At 46.5% G+C, this 15,943-nt stretch overlaps 2 protein-coding genes across 10 annotated transcripts in view; one reads left to right on the top strand and one right to left on the bottom strand.

Moving 5' to 3' along the window:
• Nucleotides 1-857: 857 nt before the first annotated feature.
• Nucleotides 858-2,704, bottom strand: dexi (Dexi homolog (mouse)). Its single transcript, XM_048991279.1, has 2 exons — nt 1,538-2,704; nt 858-1,431 (listed from the first exon to the last, which is right to left on the bottom strand). Exon 1 carries the CDS (start codon nt 2,063-2,065, stop codon nt 1,796-1,798), a length of 270 nt encoding a protein of 89 aa, XP_048847236.1. The 5' UTR covers nt 2,066-2,704; the 3' UTR covers nt 858-1,431; nt 1,538-1,795.
• A 301-nt stretch (nt 2,705-3,005) lies between these two features.
• Nucleotides 3,006-15,943, top strand: part of clec16a (C-type lectin domain containing 16A) — a 33,637-nt gene continuing 20,699 nt past the window's right edge. For 3 of the 9 annotated variants that reach the window (XM_048991260.1, XM_048991267.1, XM_048991266.1), the window contains exons 1-10: nt 3,006-3,271; nt 3,824-3,952; nt 4,513-4,646; nt 4,735-4,883; nt 6,876-6,981; nt 8,280-8,403; nt 9,535-9,709; nt 9,842-9,910; nt 10,235-10,285; nt 10,380-10,493. In XM_048991260.1, coding sequence (XP_048847217.1) covers nt 3,198-3,271; nt 3,824-3,952; nt 4,513-4,646; nt 4,735-4,883; nt 6,876-6,981; nt 8,280-8,403; nt 9,535-9,709; nt 9,842-9,910; nt 10,235-10,285; nt 10,380-10,493 — 1,125 coding nt within the window. In that variant the 5' untranslated portion in view covers nt 3,006-3,197. The remainder of the gene's footprint in view (nt 3,272-3,823; nt 3,953-4,512; nt 4,647-4,734; nt 4,884-6,875; nt 6,982-8,279; nt 8,404-9,534; nt 9,710-9,841; nt 9,911-10,234; nt 10,286-10,379; nt 10,494-15,943) is intronic. The other 6 variants (XM_048991265.1, XM_048991268.1, XM_048991264.1 and 3 more) reach the window with 3 other exon arrangements.

Here is a 15,943-nt window from a genome sequence, read left to right as displayed (position 1 = left end):
AGATGTTCCTTACATATATCCTCACGCAAACCAATTTTGACATTTCCTCCTTTGGTTCACCGCTATATGTGTACTTTTGCTGTTTTGCCCTTGAAAGTGGATTGTGAGTCTGGTGTCGTTAACTGTCAGAAAATAGTACAAATTTGTACCTTTGTGGGTACAATTACTTGTCACTGGGGCTGCACCTTCAAAGGTCTGCCAGTTGTAGCCTGGCTATAGATAAACATACCTTCTAAAGTACAGAAATGGAAATGGGTAAATTAATGTTTGTTTCTTGGGGAAGAAAACTGTACCAGGGCTGTACCCTTTTTCTGATAGTGTTTTAGTGATATCGCTGGAATTATATTGTCTGTTAACTGATGAATTCCATGCTATTCTCACTACTTTTATATACTCTTCCACTTGTGTTCCTCCGATTTGTTAATCTAATTCCTACTTCTCAGTCGGAGCTGAAAAATGACAGCAGTATTCGTTAATTGCACAAGGTATTATGGATGCATTTAATCATTTAATTCAGTAGTGTATTGTACCGCTCCCCTTTTTGATCTCCGAAATATTAGTCTGATCACATAATTTGTTGAACTTTTGCTCCTCTGAGTTTCTGCTGCTGCTATTTAGTTATGCGAATCCCGCAATACACCACCAGCGATATGTCTTTTGCATAAGCATCTACATTAGTGCGGGCTACTGTAAAAAAGAATGAAGACCGGGGTGCTGAAAATACCTAGTCAATACCAGCTTGCTCGTGAGAAATGTTTCCACTGCAGGAGAATAACGATTCGAATTTTGTAGTGCAGCCAATAAACACACAAAGATTACATACTCTCTGTCCCAATATACGCCACTTCAAAGAAAACTCAGCTCCACCCATCACATTTTAATGTGAAATTAACTTTCCCGGAGGTAAAGAAAACAAAGTTTTTATTAGTCTCATGCTGCTAAAGAGGAGACTTTTATCATACTTTAAAAAAGTCTGTATCTGTAGACAAGATCCCACCATCAGTGCAAAAAGCGATATATCACACTGTGGATGCTTAAAATAAACTAGCATAATTTGCATGCTCAGTATAGCGTCATTTTCAGATTAAGACAGAATCTTAACCTATCAAAAATATAGCTGTCCCCATTCTCCTGAAAACACCCCTACCCCATATCTTTACTTTTGATGCATAACATCAGATTCGCGGCTCAAATATAAGCCCAGCGGAGATGCACATTGTACTTGCTACAAAATAACTTAATAATGCACAGGCCGAAGAAAACAACCGCTCTCCTTGCGTCAGTGATTAAGTTCGTATTGCTTTGCGTGTCCGAGCCTCTAGGAAGTTTTAGTGACCATGCTGTCCATCGAGGGTGCGTTTCCAAGGCAACTGGAGAAAGCACGTGACGTAAGGTGGACTTTAAATCAGCAGTCCATCGACTTGTGTTCACCTGTCAAAACATTTTAAACGGATATTATGTCCTTCTTTACAGGAAGCCTTGTTAAAATGGGTTTATATACAGCTTTACGCAAAAGAAAAGCAGCGATGAGAAATACCGGAAAGCCTTGGTAAAGTACGTTGCTTTTAGTTGCGTCAGATCGAACCTGCCCTGTTAATCTTGCGACAAATATTGTATCTCGGACAGTCGGGGGGTAAATCGGACGCTAATCGACCTCTTCGTGCTGAATCATCACGGCACCAGCACGGCGCACATTGAGACGCCGCAGTAACCTTCCCAGCCACCGGCCCGCTCATGGCAGAACCCGATCACGTTCTCCAGCGCACTTATCGGTCCCGGCGGGGCTCGCCGGCGGTCACTCCAGGTACCCCTCAAACACATCAAGCTCCGTGTCGGTGTCGTAGGGCACCGAGCCGGGGTCGGAAAGCACGCCCAGGTCCACCAAAGCTTGGTCCATATCCTCTGGCAGGAAGACGATGCCAACATTGAGGACTATGTATTCCATCAGAAAGGCGTAGTAGAGGATTAAGACGTTCACGAAAAACAGGCCGAGATAAAACATATATGGAAAGTCGTTGAACAGCGATTCCACCGAATCTAACTGAGCATAGACTGACTGGATCATAGAAAAACCTTAGACAAACGGGACCGGAGCCAAGCACGAAAATGGAGCGATCCTTGCATTTGGAAAATAACTTCTGTCAGCACCGTCACCGGCCGACTCTATTAAGTTGTCTGCTGAGAGGTCCATGATAGTTTGTGGAAAAATTTTAGTTGGTAGCAGCATTTGGCAGCCAGCACTAAACCCCGGCAGGCATTGGGATGTGGGTTGGGGAAAAATGCAGAAACACAGTCCGAGTGACATTCGCCATGCGGTTTAACTACATCTTACAAAAAAATCCCGCAAGATTCGTAGCTACAGAAAAAACAACAACATAGAACCAGTCATTGTCATGGCCGGTTAAGGACGCGGTGGCACGTAGTCAGGAAGAAACATGTTACTTAATCACGGTGCAGCACGGAGACTACTGAGCGACATTTTCGCTCTGCATGCATGTCACCATCCGCGCTGTGTCACTGGCACGGCTAAAAACAGAGCCATAGCTTTTATAAATGGCTTCACATCGGCGTGTAGGATTACGCTGTACTCAGCTGCGTCAGATCGCTGCCTTTGCAGTGCCGGTCGTGGGCCTGGTTTGGGTCTAACTGGTCAGCTGAGCTCCCACTTCCATCAAATCCCGCCTCCTTGCTGTTTTTTTCACCTAACGGTGTTTAATGGGCTATACAACAATACTGATAAATGCAACTAATAAGTAAGAGTGACTTTTATTATCATAAAACATGTCTTGCTCGTCTTGCATTTGCAGCTTTTACAAACATTATAATGATTTAATAAATACGGTTCCACTAAAGCCAAGTGCAGCGAGAGCTTGCTGGGGGCTTGTCACCGTTGTCGAAACGTCATAGCGTGAACTGACGATTGGTTTGCTGGGCTTCTGGGAAACGTAGTGTATTGAGGGCAGTTTTCCATCCGCTGGTGACTGTAACAAACCACAAGTCCCGAAATGCATTAGCAAGAACCCGGAATTGTCAGTCATTTGCTGTGGTTAATCTGGAAATGGGGGAGTGCGGACTCCAAGGTGTTGTTGCTGAATTTCAGTGAACCTTTGCATTATTTGTTGGATTTGTCCGTTTTGACAGCGCTACAATGGACTGATTTAACACTTTCGAGGAGCGTGAACAATTGAAGTGCAGTCATGTTCGGCCGGTCCAGGAGCTGGGTGGGAGGACAGGGGAAGTCCAAGAGCATCCACTCTTTGGAGCATTTAAAGTGAGTGTTCGCCAATGTGTCTTCCAGTTTTGGCTTAGCTTCTACTCTACCTGCACGGCTGGTTGATGACCCCCACATTGGATTTAATGAACAGCAAAAGCGTCGGTCAGATAAGCTCTTCAGGTCGTTTGTGTAAATCATTAATGAACGACTTGTCTGTGTACGTAACTTCATGCTTAAGTAGCTTTGCAATATAAATGCGAGCCTGCTACATATTTATCGTGATCGTAGTTACAGTTATGTCTAATCTGTAGGCACCAGCAGCAACGGGACCAGTATTAAACGGGTGTTTTTTTAACTTGACGACAGATAGTATAGCTTTTCCTTACGCCCTTACACATGAACTGGTAAACCGACCTGTATATTTATTGTCGACACTGATCTTCATCTCGTGACAGTGTCATTGTCAGTGTTATATCAGAGTAAAAACCCCAAAATTCCGGTCGGATCAAAAATGTCCCGAGTCTCCCGCAGAGGACATTTGGTGACAGCGGCTTTATGGTCGTGTCCAGCAGCTTAGACATACATTTCTGCATTCTCTGTCCCCAAAAGGTACATGTATCACGTCCTGACAAAAAACACCACGGTGACCGACCACAACAGAAATCTCCTGGTGGAAACCATTCGCTCCATAACCGAAATCCTTATCTGGGGTGACCAGAATGACAGCTCCGTCTTTGAGTAAGTAATTTAAACCTTTACATGACCGTAGTTAGACGGAAGTTCACTTCCGAAACTCGTTTGTAATCAATTTCAAACCGAATTTTTATGTATACGGGTTATACATCGAGCACATAGCGCAAGTAAAATTAGTCTGACATATTCATGAAATTTCTACTTCAGATCAAAAACATGAAGCTGAAGTAGAGAATGTCGATTTTTTTTTTTCCTGGGAACATTTTTCATGCATCCAAAAACTTTGTTGGAAGGATTAAATTTGTTTTTAGTCCCTGCTTTTTCAGCTGAGCATAAGCATTGGGACAAATAAATTTGAAGCAAATTAAAACTGTGTTTAAGTTAGGAGTTTATTGCATAGACCTCACATGATACTACTTCCCCAAGTTGTGGATCCATCAGCATCACCACAAACTTGATATCCTCCTTTGAGATGTTATCCTGCGGCTTACAGGGAGTCTCTTTCATGTGTTGCTTGTTTGGGGGATTTTGACTATAGCAAATGGCTTGTTATTATGTCACCGTGACAACGACGATTGCTAGTGTCTGTTTATCACTTCCCGCAGTTTCTTTTTGGAGAAGAACATGTTCGCGTTTTTCCTGAACATCCTGCGGCAAAAGTCCGGCCGCTACGTCTGCGTCCAGCTTCTGCAGACCCTCAACATACTTTTTGAGAACATAAGTCACGAGACCTCGCTCTGTAAGTATCCCGACGACCGGCGTCGAGCACAGCAGCGCCTCCTAGCGTCCGCTTATGAGCAGTGCCCCTCCTCTCCTCTTGCACACAGATTACCTGCTGTCCAACAACCATGTGAACTCAATCATCGTCCATAAGTTTGACTTCTCCGACGAGGAGATCATGGCGTACTATATCTCCTTCCTGAAGACCTTGTCCCTGAAGCTTAATAATCACACTGTACATTTCTTCTATAATGAGGTAAGGTAAACCTTCTTGGGGGGGGGGGGGGGGTTTCTGTAGATTAGGACTTGTGTAGAAGCGGCAAATTGTAATTTTATCATGTTTGTATTTTTGAGGTTTTTTTGTTTTTGTGTTTTAATGTGTCGCTTCACAGTCGATGATTCGATAAGCTTCTTGATTTTCCGTTTGACCCCAATTGAGCGGCGGCGCATGGGGGTTGGGTGTTACTGCAGTGATCGTGTTTGAATGTAGCACTTCTGAGCTAGTGGGACCCTGCCGACCTCTTCTTCCCCTCCACTGACACGCATAACCGTGATGCTCCGCCCTGCTAAGCCTGGCCCCTGTGTATGGGGGAGAATTATTGGTGTACTGTAAATGGCTGCAACTCTCAGTCCCTCTTTATCCTCGGGCACCCCCCCCCCAATCAGGGGTGTTGAGGGCAAGGGGGAGCCGGGCAGGGTGTGGGGTGGGGGGTGTGGGGGACTCACTCGAAAAGAACCGTCCAGCTGAGGACGAATATGTGGCGTCTGTGACACACCGATGAGCGGCGTTGTGTGTGTGTGTCTGTGTCTGTGTGTGTGTGTATGTATGTGTGTCTGTGTCTGTGTGTGTGTGTGTGTCTGTCTGTGTGTGTGTGTCTGTCTGTCTGTGTGTGTGTGTGTGTGTGTATGTATGTGTGTGTGTGTGTGCATTTATCTATCTGTGTGTGCATTTAAAATTTGTGCACAAATATTCGGCCCTCAAAATATAACAGGGCTAATTTCTTTAGAATTATAATACACCCCCTGTATATTATATTTTATATTACAATAATATTCATTATTCTTAAATCTGAAATTATCATTAAATCTGAAATTTCGTCATTTTTTAAACAGATTAACGCAGAGCTAAATTGTTTTATGTGTTCCGAATATTGCCCTCAATCGTTCAAAATGTGGTAACTCTTCAAAAGGCATTTCCGCTGGCAAACGAATGGAAGATGTCCTTATTTGGAATCATTATTTGGAATCTAATCACCAAATCTGGCATAAATGAAAAATCGTATACCAAAAATCGTCCGCATGTGATGCTCAGTTGTTGGCTAAACCGTGGAGCCTAGAACAGACCTTTCCGTTGTCTCTACTGCGTGTCCAAACTGGGGAAATGTTTTGGGGTTTCTAACCAAAGGTGACTCCCATCTTGTGAGTAAAAAATTATGAAGCTTAAATAAAGTGGAGGAACCGCAAACTTTATACTAAAACTAATGAACTTTAACCACGACAAGGACATCGGTTGTGTGCCAATCCAGCTGTGAACTGTTGGTCAGGAAAGTGACTTTTCCGAGTTAAAACACTGAAGAAAAAAATGACAGTATCCTGTTATTCGAACGGTTGATAATTCTGAAAATTTGCAGACGATAAAGAGATGATAATCGCATAGAAGTTTTTACTCTTTATGTCTCGCAAACTGGTTCTTATTGATGTATCGCGATACGGTTCATCTTGCCCAAGGCCTGGCGATACACGGCACTAGTGCACGTGTGCATTTGTGTGCGTGTGAATGTGTGTGTGCACGCAGGTGCGTGTGTGTGTGTGTGTGTGTGTGTGTGTGTGTGTGTGTGTGTGTGTGTGTGTGTGTGTGTGTGTGTGTAGTCTCTGCTGTACTATATCGACTAGTGAGTGACTGACTCCAGCAACACCCGTAAACCCACAGAAGTCTAAAATGGAATTGGATTTTATGTCTTTGAGAGTTATTCATCTCGAGAACGTTTATCCCCTGAAATATTACCTAAGCTCTAAATGATGAGTATAACCTCAGTGGCCTGAATGTGGCTTTGCCAGATGGCTGGCGGTTAATTTCACTGCAGCAGTGATTAGTAATTCTCAAGCTTGTTGTCAGTCCTGTTGAGTCCTTGTACTGATCTGGGATCAGATGGCCCCCCAGCTGGCGTCTCTGCGAGCGACTCCTGTCACCCATCCTGGCACGCTGTTCACCCCCCCCCCGGTCTTTTTTTGTCTCCCATACTTCCAGCACACTAATGATTTTGCCCTGTACACGGAGGCCATTAAATTTTTCAACCACCCAGAGAGCATGGTCAGGATTGCAGTCAGGACGATCACACTAAATGTGTATAAAGGTGAGTACGCCCTGCATCTCCTCTCTGCCTGCGCTTGCTTCCCCCCCCCCCCCCCGCCGAATCCACAACTATGGCGCATGAAGCTGCACATGTTGTTGCCTGGCTTTCTGGTGGGGTGACAGTACACAGGCTATTCCAGCACCCAAGGTTTCCCTGCAAAAATCCTGCTGCCCCCTGAGCCTGTTGTTCTGCATCTGGTCAATTTGCTTCCCAAGCCCCGCACTCTGGGGTCTTTGTTTCAGTCTTCGGCACTCTCTTTGGGTCCCATGACAACCTCATGATGTGACAGTGATGTGGCGTCGGGAATAGCAGCACATGGCTTGGCCTTTTTTTGTTGCGGGGAGGGGGGAGGGGGTTGAGCTTGGACAGCGTTGCCTCCAGCACCCTCCCTTGATGCATGCAGTGGCGGGGTCTCGGTGTCGCCCCCTAGCCTGTGTCTCTCTCTGCTGTAGCAGTAGCCCAGCGGGATGCTCTGGCCAGCCTCGCCCCCCAACCCGCCCCTGTTAACTCTCTGTCTGTTCTTCCTCCTTCTCCCCGCTGATTCCCGTGTGCCTTAACCCAGTGTCATGTAAGTCGGCCGCGTTTCCGCATTCATTCGCACACTCTCCCGTTATTAGTCTTTGTGATTGCCAATGTGATGATTATTTTAACCTTTTGCCATTTATGAATCACACTGTCGCCTGATGTAACGGCAGATTTCCTGGGGGAAAGCCCATGTCTTTGAGCAAAAACGGCTTACAGTTTAGATTCGTCTCGCTTTTACTGCGGAAATGGCGCCCCCTACGGGACGCCCTTTTTACCAGTCAGGCTCTGCCATTGTGATCACTCGCCGCTATGTGTCACACCGTCTTTCCAGTTGACAGGCCCTCCACCATGGCATTCAAGACTCGTTTCCGGGCTGTTTGTGGCCCTGCCTTCTGTACATGACCTTAAAGGCAGTTACCCATCAGCAGCTGGTGACCTCCATAGCATTAGTGGGGCAGTTTGACTCATTTTTATTGATATATATGCATGTTTATGTCCATATATCCCAACGTTGTGTGCGGAAGAACAGATATTATCCCCAGAGGCTGGAGTTTTTTGAAAACGTATTTTCCACGCTTCTTTGTTAGGATCGCATTTGCAGACCCTCCCTTAGGACCACCCCTTTTAGCTTTTTAACCACTTAACTGGCCTTGTATACCTGAAACTCTAGCATTAACGTCACACAACCTCCCCCATCAGGTCAAAGACCCAGGGAGCGTCTGCAAACTCTCAAACCTCACCTCCTGTCTCCTTGGTCCCTTTTGCCCTCCCAGTGCACAACCAACATATGCTGCACTACATCCGCGACAAGACGGCTGCACCCTACTTCTCCAACTTGGTGTGGTTCATCGGGAGCCACGTCATCGAGCTCGACAAGTGTGTGCAGACGGATGAAGAGTAAGCCCCTCTGGTTCCTCCCGTGTGGGTGCAATTACACATGTGACCACTAGATGCCAGTGTCTCCCTTCTGTAGCAAGTAGCGCTGAAGTTGAAAATGGTTTTGGTTTCATTCAGCCACGCAGTTTATTATTTTTTTTTAAATAGCAATAATAAATGAATTTGAAGGGCAGATTGAGAAATACTTTTTAAGAGTTAAATTTAGTCTGTAAATGTGTAGTAGTTTCTGTTATTATTATTATTATTAGGTTAGAATTATTATTCTTTATTTTTGGTGTAATGTTTTGTCCTCAAGAAAACACAACTTGTTGAACAACTTTATGTTTTCTCAATTAGTTATCTTTTGCCGTCTCCTTATTCCATTACTGTGTCCATTTTGTATAAACTTCCCATAAACGCAATGACCCGGCACTGACCTAGGAAAGTTCCTGTTCAGTCTAGCCACACGGAGGAGGAGTCACGGTTAGCATGTGTAACTAACACGAATGATGAGCTGGTCTCAGATCGACCTGCGAATCGGGAGCCAGTAGCTAGACTGTGATTACAGATGGAAGACGGAGAGTGTAGCACAGAGGCGTGTTGCGAGGATTCAGTGTCGTGCCTGAGCCCAGGTGTTGTTTTCATGTGTTGTTGCCCCTCAAAGGCCTGAGGCCGCGGTTGATCTGACTGTGAATGAAAGCTCATCAGAACTTGAAGGGATCTTGCTGTTTACACTTTGAGACGTTATATGAATCGTCCCTCTGTTCTCTGTTCATTTTGCCTGCCCTACAGGTATATAGGGATTTTTAGTTTTCACACCTGCCTCTCTAATGAGATGCAGAGATATATATGAGGGCAGAGCATTTGTCCAGCAGCCCTGCGACAGATTATCGGCAGTTAAGGGCCTTGTCCAAGGGCCTGGCAGTGAGATTATCACTCTACCAGCCATGGGATTCAAACTGGTGACCTTCTGACCATGAGGCCTATTCCGTATAGCCGCACCTCCAGTGCAAGGCGTGTGTGAGCTGTGAATTTCGGGGAGGGGTAATGGGTGCAGCCATATTTTCATGCACTGCAATATGGCCACAATAAGCATGGCCACAGCTGATTGGTGCATCGGGGTGTCCCTTTCTGAAACCCCCCTCTACCCAGGCACAGGAACCGGGGCAAGCTGAGTGACCTGGTGGCTGAGCACTTGGACCATCTGCACTACCTGAACGACATTCTCATCATCAACTGCGAGTTCCTCAATGACGTCCTCACCGACCACCTACTCAATCGCCTCTTCTTGCCCCTCTATGTCTACTCCCTGGTCGGCAATGAGCAGGTGAGTGGCCCTGGCCTCACCCCTAGTCCCCACGTCCCTCCCATTCTGTCCGCCTCACCTCCGTATGCTCCCAAACCCCGTATCTCCAGTGTGGACGCGATGCTGATTATGTGATCATCTCACGATGTCTAGGACAAGCGTTTATCTATGGGGTCCAGACATGCTCCTTTTCTACATCTCTCCACCCGTCTGCTCACTCAGGTGAACCTCTGTCAGCTTCTTCAGGCTTCCTATGTCCCTTTGCAATATTCGGTCTGGCTGGGTTCCACTCTGTTGGCCTCGGTTCAGCTTGATTCAGTTTGGCTTGATTTCTTTCCTTTTTTCCCCACCCCTTTTGTTCCCTGTAGTTGAAAGTATGGTTCCCCCAAGTTCCCTTTGTCCCTTTTTTAAATTAACATGGATCTGCAAAATATGTCTTCCTGCTTGGTTATCTTAAGAGAGAGCGGCTGGCTGTTAATGTCTGTGCGTGTATGTGGGCTGAATCAGTGCTGCACAGGTGATATAAAAAGCTTGTTTTCCTTGCAGTCAGAAGACCGCAAAATAAGTCCCCAGGTGTCTTTGTACCTCCTGTCCCAGGTATGAAACTGAAAGGATCTGCAGTGCCATTTAACAGCGAGCTCCACGTCGATGGTGTGAAAAGCATTTTCCCTCCTTCTTGATTCGCAACTAGGTGTTTCTCATCATCCATTACCAGCCACTGGTGAACTCATTGGCCGAGGTGATCTTGGACGGGGACCTGTCAGTGTTCTCAGCCCAGGCCGAGCAGGACGCCCAGAAGACCATGGTGAGCCCCTCCCCCCCTCTCCCCCGCCCCATCTTCGCCTCCTCTGGCCATATCTGGCTCTGGAGTCAGGCGGCAACCAGGATGTTCTGAGGATCGTTAGACCTCATCCTGGTTCAAACTCCTCCTTTGGGACTGGCTTGATGGTTTTTCTCTCTTCAGAGGAAAATATCAGTCTGAGCTTAGAAGCTAGTGCTGTTCATGGGGGTGTCTGTGCATGATGATGCAGCCACCACTGCCTCAGACATTGACCTTTGGAGATGTTCATCAGACTAAAAGTTTCTCGAAGGAAATGGTGCCCAAGGCATCGCACAAGTGTCAAGGCTTAACCTTTGGGTGGCACTGTGATCACTCACCACTCGTATCTTTCAGCCACCTCTGAATCGCTTGAAGGTGGAACGTAGGGAATTACAGTTGCAGTAAAAAGGAAAAATTAAATGTGACTGGTATGGTCCAGCAGATTATTTGGAAATGGGGGGCAGAGACAGAAACTGCCAAGAGGAACCAAAACCGGGGGGGGGGGGGGGGGGTGCTGATACACCAAAACGACAATGGAAGGAAAACACAGGTGTGCTGGGCAGCAAGTTTTGGCCGTGTTTACTCAGGGTGGGGGTCCTGCTGTAGTTTCATTCACACCCAGCTTTCCCTCCCGAGTCTTAGATGGATTTGGAACAGGTTTGCGAGACGAGCTGAGGAAAGAGAAGACGTGGGCTTGCGTGTCTCGAGGCGACGGGTGCCGTGACGAGGGCAGCCGCGGTGCTTCAAAGAGCTCCTGAGACCGACGCAGCGTGTTGGTGCTGTTCGTGGGCGCTGGCAGCGGTGGAGGAAGTCTTGTGGTTGGGTTTTGTTGCAGATCGATCAGGTTCCCATATCGACGATATCCTGAGTGGAGATTTTGCTGAGTGTATGTCTGAGCCCGCAGGGGAAGCCCCCTCCATAACGGTCCCTTGGCTTGGTGCCCACTGTGAGCACCCCCCCAAGTCTAATGCGCTATGAACCACTGTTTGGGTGATGATAGCGTGGCTTTCTTAATCCCACAATGAAATGTGCTGTTCCTGTCCTCGTTTAGGCCTACAGGCTGTACCTCGCGACGTGAAGGTAGCGATCTGATGAACCAGTCAGCATGAGATGGACCTGCCAGCTGGACCACTAACCACTAACTGTTAAGGTTTTTAAGAAGACACCATTCCAGGTCTTTTTTTTAGCTACATACAGGCTCTGGGGGGAAACTGGTGTACTGTATAGCTTACAGTGCTAACAGCAGCCCGTAAGGTCTCCATAAGGAAGCACAATGGAGTGTTGTATAGCTTACAGTGCTAACAGCAGCCCGTAAGGTCTCCATAAGGAAGCACACTGGAGTGTTGTATAGCTTACAGTGCTAACAGCAGCCCGTAAGGTCTCCATAAGGAAGCACATTGGAATGTTGTACAGCTTACAGTGCTAATAGCACCCTGTAAGGTCTCCATAAGGAAGCACAATGGAGTGTTGTATAGCTTACAGTGCTAACAGCAGCCTGTAAGGTCTCCATAAGGAAGCACATTGGAATGTTGTACAGCTTACAGTGCTAACAGCAGCCCATAAGGTCTCCATAAGGAAGCACACTGGAGTATTGTATAGCTTACAGTGCTAAAAGCAGCCTGTAAGGTCTTCATAAAGAAGCACACTGGAATGTGGTACAGCTTACAGTGCTAACAGCAGCCCATAAGGTCTCCATAAGGAAGCACACTGGAGTATTGTATAGCTTACAGTGCTAAAAGCAGCCTGTAAGGTCTTCATAAAGAAGCACACTGGAATGTGGTACAGCTTACAGTGCTAACAGCAGCCAGTAAGGTCTCCATAAGGAAGCACACTGGAGTGTTGTACAGCTTACAGTGCTAACAGCAGCCTGTAAGGTCTTCATAAAGAAGCACACTGGAATGTTGTACAGCTTACAGTGCTAACAGCAGCCTGTAAGGTCTCCATAAGGAAGCACACTGGAGTGTTGTACAGCTTACAGTGCTAACAGCAGCCTGTAAGGTCTTCATAAAGAAGCACACTGGAATGTTGTACAGCTTACAGTGCTAACAGCAGCCTGTAAGGTCTTCATAAAGAAGCACACTGGAGTGTTGTACAGCTTACAGTGCTAACAGCAGCCTGTAAGGTGTTCATAAAGAAGCACACTGGAATGTTGTACAGCTTACAGTGCTAGCAGCAGCCTGGAAGGTCTTCATAAAGAAGCACACTAGAGTGTTGTATAGCTTACAGTGCTAATAGCAGCCTGTAAGGTCTCCATAAGGAAGCACACTAGAGTGTTGTACAGCTTACAGTGCTAACAGCAGCGTGTAAGGTTTTCATAAAGAAGCACACTGGAGTGTTGTATAGGTTCTTGAGCAGCAAAGCCGGCTTCTCATATAGACAGTGCACATAGCTACTCAGAGGAAGCCGGCGCATTCTTGTAACACCACAGGCTCGATTTTTTATTTTTTTTAACACGGCTCCCGTCCTGTGCTGGACGATAAGCTCGCCATAATCATCTCCGTTTCTAAATAAACCAGGTCTGTGTGATGTGGTGTTTCTCAGAATCTGCCATCCTCTGTGCGTTCATGTTGCTGCCGGGCGCTCGCAGAACATCTACCCTTATCTTTTTTTTTTTTTTATTATTTCCGTCTGTGGTTTGTCTTTCATCATGCTGCCATCAAAAGTGAACTTTTTTTTTGTTTTTTTGGTCTGTGCCGGTCACACTTCTCTCCCGTAGCCCCCTGCATATTTCTCTTTTGTTTATTATTGTTCAGTCTCCCCGGCTGGCCATGGAAATCCGACCTTTTCGATTCCAGCAAAACTAGGTACCCAGCATTTGTCAGGAAGCTGTAGAATGGCGCCCCCCCCCCCCACTCCCTCCAAAATGTTTCCCACTTATTCCTGGAGAAGAACCTAGTTTTATTCAGGGTGGGGAGGGGGTATCAATTAGATCTGCTCCAGATTTTCTGTCGTTTTTCAGGACGTGACCCATTTAGCAAACCCAACAGTATTGCTTATTCATATTTAATCTCACATTGCTCTTAAAGTGAAAGGCTTCCTATATCATTCTTTTCTCATTATTATTATTATTACTATTATTATTTAGATTTATTTATTTATTTATTTATCTTCATTCTTGTCTGTTGGGGGGGGGGGGGTGTCCTTCCTGTATGTGCAGTTGAAAAACGCAGAAGATGGTGGTGGAGAGCTGGCAGGGTGTGGGGTGTGTGTGTGTGTGTGTGTGTGTGTGTGTGTGTGTGTGTGTGTGTGTGTGTGTGTGTGTGTGTGTGTGTGTGTGTGTGTGTGTGTGTGTGTGTGTGTGTGTGTGTGGGGGGGGGGGCGGGGGGTGCGGTTTATCTAATTCTGGTTAAACTCTGGTCTCTGTTTCCTTCCAGTACCGCTGGGGGTCGGGACCAGCTTCCTGTAGAGCCCTGATACGATCGGATACCTGCTCTGAGAGCTGCACCTCCTCTAACCTAGTTTCTCTGCTTTCCTGTAAACCTTAGAGAAAGCGTGCATTTTGTTTTCAGTAACAGGAAGGGGGGGGGGGGTTGGTTTTCCTTCGGTGTGAGCTCGCTCTGCCTAGGTGAGAGGGAGACTGGGGGTGATTTGCTGGACCCCTCCCCTGGCCTCACTGGAAGGTGCTTTGAATGCGCTTCTCAGCGAGTCCCTTTTTTATTTCCCTGTTTTTTGGGCCGCATGTAGCCGAACCAGGCCGGGGGTGTTGCCTCGCACAATGGTGCGCTTAGCTCTCTCTGTACAGTACGGAGAAGGCAGCACTCGGGTTACAGCTCTTTGAAGTGCCTGTTTCTCGGAATCGTCACCTCAACCGCCTGTGACAGCCGGTGATTCCGTTTGTTCTGTATTATCCCAAGTCCGCTGTAAAATCTGAGACGCCGCATTACGAAAGGGCCCCGAACTTCATTTAGTGATGTAACCCTTTAACTCTTACTTGGGATGCTGTCTGCGAATCCATGTTGTTGTTGTGATGTGGGTTCTGTGAGGGTGAACAGCTTAACAAAGAAAACGCGACTGCCTTTTCTAAGAAGCTCGTTTGAACTCTGCTTTCCTATCTCGCAAAAGCTGAAATTGTCACTTTTTAAGTGACTTTTTTTTTTTTGTTTTGCCTTGCAGGTTTCTGCAGTAATCGGGTTATTTAATGCCGAAAGCAGATTCTTAGATCTTGGAGGCAGGAAGCTCTGTTGCCATGAGGTCATCTTCTGTGAAAGAAAAAAAAAAAAGAATATGAGCACCTTTGCCAGTTGTGATTTTTCCAAAAAATTGCTCTTCTCTGAAAAACGGGATTTCGAGAAATCGGCTTTCTTAGTTTTCTTTGCCAGTACTTTTTATTTTTTTCCTTCTCTCCCTCCTTGCTGGTTTCTCAGAATTGCAGCAGGATATCTTTTAATGAATCTGCGGCCCCACTGGGCCGTATGTGTAAAACTGAAATAAAGCACCGGAGAGAAGCTGCCTGGTGCTGCAAGCTCCTTCAGAGGGATGAAGGAAGCGGACCTTCCTGGATAAGTGTGTTTGGGTTGCAGTAGCATAAAGCGGCCTGTTCTCCTTCATGAACCCGGGGCCTTTTTATCCAGCATGTTCAGTTCTGAGAAAGCTTGTGACCACTTGGAATTTGTGGATTCCTCTTATAATGATTAACTGTTGGGAGCACCTTTATTGGTAATAACCTCATTTCCTGTAGCTGTGGATCAGACCTTTTGCAGTGACTAGGGTGCATTTTGACTCATTTCCTTCATATTAAACTATTCATGAGTGTTTTTTTTGTGCTTCCTGGCCCAATTCAGGTCACTCTACAGCATATCAGTGGGATTCAGCTCTGGCCTAATCTGTCCTAAAACAGGGGATTCCTTCTCTTTGAGCCACTCATCCGGTGGTTATTCCTGCATTTTAGGACATTGTCATGTTGTATGACCCAGTATTGGGATTTAGGTTACAGACATGCCCTGACAGAATTCCGCAGCATTTTCTGATGCAATTTGCTATTCACTGAACTCTCAATGGCTGCACACCATCCAGACCCCAAGGGAAATGGCCTGTATCTCAGTGTTTGAACAGAAGGTCGCTGGTTCAGATCCCCGTGTTGGCACAGTGATGTTACTGTCAGATCCGTGAGTGGAGCCCTTTACTCCCAGTTGCTCTAGGCCCTGACTGACCCTCTTCCTCAATCGCTCTGGAGGTTTACATTTTACGTCCAATTTATGCAGAAATCCAAAGGGGTCCCAGATTTTTTTTCCTCTACTGTATGTGCATGGGGGCGGCATGGTGGTGCAGTGGTTAGCACTGTTGCCTCACACCTCTGGGTCCCGGGTTCGAGTCTCCGCCTGGGTCACATGTGTGTGGAGTTTGCATGCTCTCCCCGTGTCGTCGTGAGGTTTCCTCCGGGTACACTGGTTTCCCCCCCTAGTCCAAAAACATGCTGAGGCTAATAGGAGTTGCTA

Source organism: Brienomyrus brachyistius, chromosome 22 (assembly GCF_023856365.1).
Source record: "Brienomyrus brachyistius isolate T26 chromosome 22, BBRACH_0.4, whole genome shotgun sequence".
Lineage (NCBI taxonomy): Eukaryota > Metazoa > Chordata > Actinopteri > Osteoglossiformes > Mormyridae > Brienomyrus > Brienomyrus brachyistius.
Note: the sequence above shows the minus strand (reverse complement) of the source record. Positions and strands in the feature narration are given on the sequence as shown.

What these genes read in the sequence shown, in the direction of transcription:
- dexi (XM_048991279.1), bottom strand. Translation starts at nt 2,065, where the DNA reads ATGATCCAGTCAGTCTATGCTCAGTTAGATTCGGTGGAATCGCTGTTC.